Source organism: Anopheles ziemanni, chromosome 2 (genome assembly GCF_943734765.1).
Source record: "Anopheles ziemanni chromosome 2, idAnoZiCoDA_A2_x.2, whole genome shotgun sequence".
NCBI classification, from domain to species: Eukaryota; Metazoa; Arthropoda; class Insecta; order Diptera; family Culicidae; genus Anopheles; species Anopheles ziemanni.
In genome coordinates this window covers 50,096,788-50,104,071 of record NC_080705.1, presented here as the reverse complement: position 1 = coordinate 50,104,071, position 7,284 = coordinate 50,096,788, and the positions used below count along the sequence as shown (strand labels likewise).

General features: G+C 39.9%; 1 protein-coding gene across 1 annotated transcript; it reads right to left on the bottom strand.

Moving 5' to 3' along the window:
• Positions 1–296: 296 nt before the first annotated feature.
• LOC131293771 (uncharacterized) lies at positions 297–6,673 on the bottom strand. Its single transcript, XM_058321832.1, has 3 exons — positions 6,364–6,673; positions 6,047–6,276; positions 297–317 (listed from the first exon to the last, which is right to left on the bottom strand). The coding sequence occupies exons 1-3, from the start codon at positions 6,671–6,673 to the stop codon at positions 297–299; spliced, it is 561 nt and encodes a 186-aa protein (XP_058177815.1).
• Between the last annotated feature and the right edge of the window lie 611 nt (positions 6,674–7,284).

Sequence of the window (7,284 nt, the reverse complement as noted above, 5' to 3'; positions counted from 1 at the left end):
TTTTAATGCAACTGCATAACGTTTCTGGAGCACAAATTATAGTAATAGGTATTTTTTGTGGAAGCAGCAAGCCAAATAATTGCGAGGATTGTTTGCGGCCAATGGTGACAGAGCTAAATGCACTTATGGAATCTGGCTTCCAAATGGGAGAGAAAGTGTATCATGTACATCTCCGGCTTATTGCAGCAGACTCACCAGCCAGAGCTTTTATAAAAGGTATACAAAAAACCAAATTGTTACTTTTAAAATAGGTCTTATTTTAAAAAACATTCTTTTATACATTCATCAGGTGTCGCCTACTTCAATGCAATCCACGGCTGCATGAAATGCAAATGTGTAGGAGAACACGTTAAAGATGGTCGAAAAGTTATTTTTGAAAACACCGAAGCAGCAAAACGCACTGTTGTGGAGTTTAGAAATGGATCATATGTTGAGCGCTTGTAGTTACCATCCCCACTACTAGATATAAAAAAAATCAATATTATAGAAAATGTTATATTAGGAGATAGGTTACATTTGGTAGATCCAGGAGTGATGAGGAAATTGTTGAAAGGCTGAGCACATGGTGGTTTGGAACCTTTTAAAAAGTGGACATCGAAGCAATCCAATAAGTTCAACCAATTAATTAAGCATATTGAATTTCCGTCAGAAATTACCAATCAAACTCTGCGGCCTTTGCATTACCTGCACTATTGAAAAGGTACGGAGTATCGTGCAATTTTCACTATGCAAGCCTAGCTATACTGGCAGGATTGTTAAACGAAGACGCGTTTCACCACTTCAAATTACTTTATTGTGCGATCACTATGCTGTCAACTAAATATTATAGCCAATATTGGGCATACGCGGACACGTTACTTAATACAGTCGTTAATCAATTTGGTAGTATACTACTGTGTCCAATACGTAAGGTGACTTTGGTACGCAAACTGTGCGCGTCCAAGGTATTGGCGGATTGTTATTTTTTAATTGTTGAAATATGTGTTTTTGACTTCTTCAGCAAATTTCATGTAAAAATATTCATCAGGATAGGAGATATGATTTTTTTTGTGGCCTACTACACGTATGACCCTTCCTATCCTAAGTTATAAGTATAAGTTAAGTTATAGTTAGGAAGAATCCTATCCTAAGTTAAAATTAAGGAGTGGTGAGGTATGGCTCTTTATTAAGAAAAGGGAACAAAGATGGATGGTTTTTAACCAAAGATGATATTATAATGCAGTACAGTTCTGCTAAAGATGATTCTAACTAAATCGAAATTGAGGGCCATATTTTGCCGAATCACATACCAGCATTTAGCTATCCTTGTACTGCAAATTTTGTCCACACATACAATGCGAGCATGGACAATCTTACAACATCAGTTGTGCCCATAAAATTAAGTGAAATTAAATGTAAGCTAGTAGCAGCTAGGACAGGTCAAGAATCGGAAGCTACTGTGACCGGCAGGAAAAAGTGCCCACTTCGAATTTTGTTGATTTTCGCTCAATATTTTTTTCTCAATTCAACTAAATATTCTGCAAGTATTTTTCGTATATTGATTTACATATTTGATATAAGATCCACTAATGAGTAAGCGAAAACAAACATATTTTTATTTTGGGAAAAAAATAATAAAAAAAAAGTATCTAAAAAAACAGTGACAAGAAAAAGTGCCCACTTTGAAATTTCGAGTTTTGCATAAAGTTTTGCATTGAGGGCTCTTATTCTATTAAACATCTTGCAGAGTAGATCAATTTTCAAGTTCGTTTCCATAATTAGTTTTAACTTTTGGTCAAACTTTTTAAAAAAATCCGCGTCTATTGTGTGCAGAGCAGCTTGCGGCCGTAGGGATGAACTAGTCCGCGGAGAAGGCTCCGGCCGTGGGGATCCACTAATCCCCAGTTTACCCAACGACCCAGGAGGCACGCTTGTCTGCAGCACGTTCAATGGCGGAGGGGACAATCGGGTCCACAAGGTACCTATTGGTAATGGCACAGGGGACCCCGTAGTCTGCCGTGGTGCCGTTGTAGGCGACACGCTGGTCCGCCGTGGTATCATCGACGGAGGGGACTTGGTGGTCCGCAATGCGACCAATGCACGATGGACCGAAGCCGGGATAAAAATCAAAAATTCATTTTTGAATTTCAGAAAAATGAGATATGTTTTCTTAAACTACAAGATGAAACTAAGAAATGACCCAAAAACTAGAGTCTCTGTTCTTCCAGGTTCTGTGAAACAGCCCGTCAAAGTCCAGATTTGTGAAAATATTTCGTGAAAAATTGAAAAAAAACCCTCAACTTTGAAGGTTTGTAACTCCTATAATAATGGCCGGAATCAAATTTCAAGCACAGTTTTGGGAAGGTATATTATCACGCTTTAAAATTGTTGACAGTTTAAGTAAATTGAAATTGAATGTCACAAAATATTAAGCATTGTTTCGCAAAACTCGTGGAATTTAATGGTTACATTTAATTGTTACAAAACATTCTAGACTATAAGTGGGATTGCATCATATTACAATCTTTCACAATCCTTAGTGATGGCGTAAGGTTAAAAACAGAAAATTGAAATATTTTCCAGGAGTTTTGCGAAACAATACTTAATATTTTGTGACATTCAATTTCAATTTACTTAAACTGTCAACAATTTTAAAGCATGATAATATACCTTTCCAAAACTGTGCTTGAAACTCGATTCCGACCATTATTATAGGAGTTACAGACCTTCAAAGCTGATGGATTTTTTTTTCAATTTTTCATGCAATATTTTCACAAATCTTGACTTTGACGGGCTGTTTCTCAGAACCTGGAAGAACAGAGGCTCTAGTTTTTGGGTCATTTCTTAGTTTCATCTTGTAGTTTAAGAAAACATATTTCATTTTTCTGAAATTCAAAAATGAATTTTTGATTTTTATCCCGGCTTCGCTCCATCGTGCACCGGTCCAACTCAGACACAACGGAGTTGGTTTTCTCTTCAACCCCAGCAACTCAACCAATTCGTGGTCGATAAACGTCGATGATGATTCATCATCAAAAAACGCGAAAGTTTCGACAGTTCGCCGTGAATTGTGACCGGGACGTAGCGGAGCAACACGCCATCGTTCGTTGCCGTGTGGGTGTGTTAAGGTTTCGTGAGTGGTGCGACTTGTGTGTCAATGTGTTCGCGTGTCCGTGTGCCCGTGTCGTTTATATCGCCGTGTGGAAGACATTGATGAACATCCGCGCATCCGTGTTTTGTGAGTGGTGTGATTTGCATGCCGTCTGTGTGGTGCCGGGATGCGGTCGGCGTCGTCAAACGCCAAATCATTGCAAGGCCTCCTCCGTCTTGCTGGTGCACATCCGCCATCGCGCCGCGCTCCTCCCGGTCGTTGCACTCAGCTGGGCGATCAACCGACTCCATCGCGCTATTCCCGCTGTGGTCAACACTCACGGTACGATCAGCTGCCCATGAAACATTCGGCCATATAAAATTGAGTGACATATGGGGCCGAAATTCGGAACCCTATTTGGTACCAAATTCAGCGAAACTCGGCCTCCGAGCTACACCACTCAACTCTCCGGGCCCCACGCTCCAGACCAAAAGAGACGAAAAAAAAGAGCTCGGGGCCGTGTGTGCGAGCTGCTCACTGTACTTTTCGCTTTCACCGATGGCTATGTTTGTCTCACCTCACACCACATGTGTGCCGGTGTCGTATTTGGTGGTTCTTGTCTTTTCGTCAGTCGTTCCGTGACGCTCCTGTGAGGCGGATGCATGTTGCTCGTCTGATGGGGATTTGCATGCACGTAATTCCCATTCATGGTTTGGCTGGATCGGGTGGCAGGTTCTGTCAGGGGTTTTGATGCGGTCTTGTGTTCGTCAAGAATTACGGTCTGCACGTCATACGCGTAAGTCTATTCTTTCTTCGAAAAACAGACACGTTCGTACGCAATAAGTATCGTTGATTTTTAACGCATGTTGGTCACGCATATTTTTTTTTTCTGAAGCCAAAATCAGATTTTTTTGACGATTTTTTTTATTTTAGAAATGGAATTGGCTTCGTCTGATGACATGCTGATGTCAAAGACTTGGTCGTGACTCATGGAAACAGTTTTTCGGCGTTTCTGGCCAAACGATAAGAGATAGCGACTTGACGTCTTCGACAAAGTTGTAGAGTAAATTATAATACAACATTCGTTCCTTAACCACTTTCCCGTACAAGGGATCCTCGACGATGAAAACAGAGCTAGAACATAAAAATTCTAGAATTTGCTTTTTTTCTATTTGCTGTGTTTGCTTCTTTTTATTAATTTGTAACTTCATGTGCTGTAAACAAATAATTTAAAATCCAAAAAATCCTCATGCGAAACAATTTTATCGAAAGAACCATCTTTCTATCGCTTTTGGATGTGTGGAACTGCCTGACCATGTTACCAGTGGTTCACAATCGTTGATTTGTATTATTCAAACCAATTAAAAATTTTCAATGTTTTTACAAAAGTCAAAGATAAAAAAAGACAAAAAAAGTTTTACAATGTCATAAATATTCTTGTGTGAAGGGGAATAATCATAAGCGTTCAATACCAATAAACTGTGGAAAAAATGTCTATCATTTTTTGAGCTTTCGAACCGCTGCGTGAAAGGCAGCACAATGTGTGGTATGGTATGTATGTATGCTACTGCCCAGTATGGCGGGTACGACGTAAACACCAAGTACACGGGAGAACATTCTCGATGTTTTGCTTTTCGCTGTACGTCGGTGGGACGATCGCTCGATTCTCTTCTACCGATTCTCTCGTTCCATCGATTCCATATGATCCATGCTCCCGAGACTCAGCCGGAGTACGGACCCCATAGGCGCGAAAGCGATAGAAGACATCTAAATCACGGCTCAGTATTGCTTGCGCGGTCGCCCCCATTATCAGAGGCGGAGCCCTTTAAAAATTGACCGAAAACTCTCAAAAATGTTTCATTGGTGAACCCCTGGTCACAGCTTTCCGCAACCGCATGCGGTTGCGTTTTTTCCCATGGGAGAGATAGGAGCTGTCATGGGCTGTCACCGCAGACGGTTTCTGTACTAAAAAATCAAACGAGTTTGATTCTTGCCGCAGACTATTGCGTTTGTCAATTGCATCTGTCAATCGAATGTGTCAATTCGGGCGGGAAGCGATGGATGGGAAAGTAGCAACGAATGGAAATAAAAGAATGAATTTCGAAGAAATGAAACCAATGTATGTTTGTTGCGTAGCATGTACATTCGAGTAGAACCTTGTAGTAGAACGACAGAAAGCGACAATGATGGACGACGAATTGCTTATTAGCTTGGTTCAAACACATAAATGTTTGTGGTGCCCAGCTGATGTAAATTATAAAAGTTTGAAAGCCAAAGTAGCAGCATGGCGTGCGATTAGTGATATACTAGGAACAAGTGGTAAATATTTAAATTTCAGCATAGCATAATTCTCTATGCCATGCTTCGGTATGTTTCAGGTCAAGCACACAGGGAGGGAGATAAGACACACCGAATGTGATCTATGATTTGGTCTTGCATATATTGAGCTTCACCATACTTGTTAACACGTTAAGCGCTATGCGCCAATTGCACTACTTTCCGTTCTGCCAGCGATTCGTAGAAACGCCGGCCTACCTAACGGGTCCGAGCAGACCGACGCCGGCTTACGGGAAATAACACTGTCGGCCCCACGGGCCCGACGTAGCGCTTAACGTGTTAACCTAACCCGAATCCCTTGATAAAACTAACTATTTCAAAACTAAGCTACTGGTTATTTATAACAAATTAACCTACCATAGATCTATACAACCTATCTTTACTAAACTTACATATACCTGTACCTAATCTATTTCTAATAATATTTCTTAAACTTACCTATAACTTATATCATTAGTCTATAACAATTCTATTTACATAAAAGTAGTCTTTAAAACTATCTCGTACTCTACAAGCTTCACGCGATGGGTGATTGTACGTTCTCCCTACATTAGTGGTTGAGCTTGGTAATGTTGGAGAATGATCCGCTGGTATTGCTTCATTTATACAAATATTATGTAATAAACAAACTGTTCTGACCACTTTATCAACATTGTCTGGGTCCAGCTGTATTTCAGTTTTCAAGCATCTCCATTTAGCTACAAGGAGCCCAAATGCACACTCTACTACATTTCTTGAGCTACTAAGCTTCTCATTGAAAAATTCTTTTTGAGGATCTAGATTATTGCCAGCGTAGGGGCGCAATAAATACTTTTTTAATGGATAGCCCTGGTCCCCAATCAGTACAAAGGGCAACTCCTCATCTGTGCCTAGGGGTGGTGTTGGTGAAGGAACATTTAGCCTATTAGTTTCTAATAGTCTATATAATATTGAACTATTGAAAACTCGTGCATCACTTCGTCTGCCATAATCTCCAACATCTACAAAAATAAACCGTCTGTCGGCATCAGCCACAGCTTGTAAATGTATCGAAAAAAATTTTTTATAGTTGAAAAAATTAGACCCGCTATTGTTAGGACATTTTATCCTGATGTGTTTTCCATCGATGGCGCCAACACAATTAGGAAAACCAAATCGTTCGTAGAACATTTGTGAGACCTGCTTGAGTGCTGCGGTTGTTGGGAACGGCATAAATCCTTCATGTAGTGTGTCCCATATGGCATCGCACGTTTCGTAAATTATTTTCGAAACCGTATTGTGGGGCATTCTAAACGTGAATGCCAACGCGCGGTAGCTTATTCCGGTTGACAAAAACCTAATATGATAGAAAATAAAATTTAATATTAGATATTTTTTTAACTCTACTGTTTATTTTTTTACACGAAGCAGCAAGGAATAGATGGAGGTATATGAGGGACACCTACACCAAAAAACAAAAAAAAACAAAACGAGCCAACTGGGTCAGGTGCAGCAGAAACTAGTCAACCCTGGCCATATCTGGACCAAATGTCTTTTATGAAAGACACAGTGTCGTCGAGGAAAAGAGTTGGTAATTTGCAAGCTACGCAAGGTATGATAAAATAAAATTTATAATGCTTGTTACAATATATTCTAACAAACAACATATGCATCCATTTCAGAACATTTGGAAACGCCGTGCATAGATGAAGGAGGGGAAGCGGAATTTGAAAACGTAGAGTTTTTGGATGAAGCCCACGAATTGTCTTTTGAAGTACCGCAGAAAAAAAAGAAAAACAACGCGTTGTTAGAGAATTTGCTTGAAACGGAAAAGGAAAAGACGGAATTGATGAAGAGATTATTCAAAAAGAAATCTAGCACGGAAAAATTTTTGATGAGCTGCGTAGAGCCGATAGAAA

What these genes read in the sequence shown, in the direction of transcription:
- LOC131293771 (XM_058321832.1), bottom strand. Translation starts at nt 6,673, where the DNA reads ATGCCCCACAATACGGTTTCGAAAATAATTTACGAAACGTGCGATGCC. An exon ending in TGGAGATTATGGCAGACGAA is followed by an intron (nt 6,277 to 6,363) that starts GTGATGCACGAG and finishes CACCACCCCTAG; the next exon opens with GCACAGATGAGGAGTTGCCC. An exon ending in CAGACAATGTTGATAAAGTG is followed by an intron (nt 318 to 6,046) that starts GTCAGAACAGTT and finishes CATTTCATGCAG; the next exon opens with CCGTGGATTGCATTGAAGTA.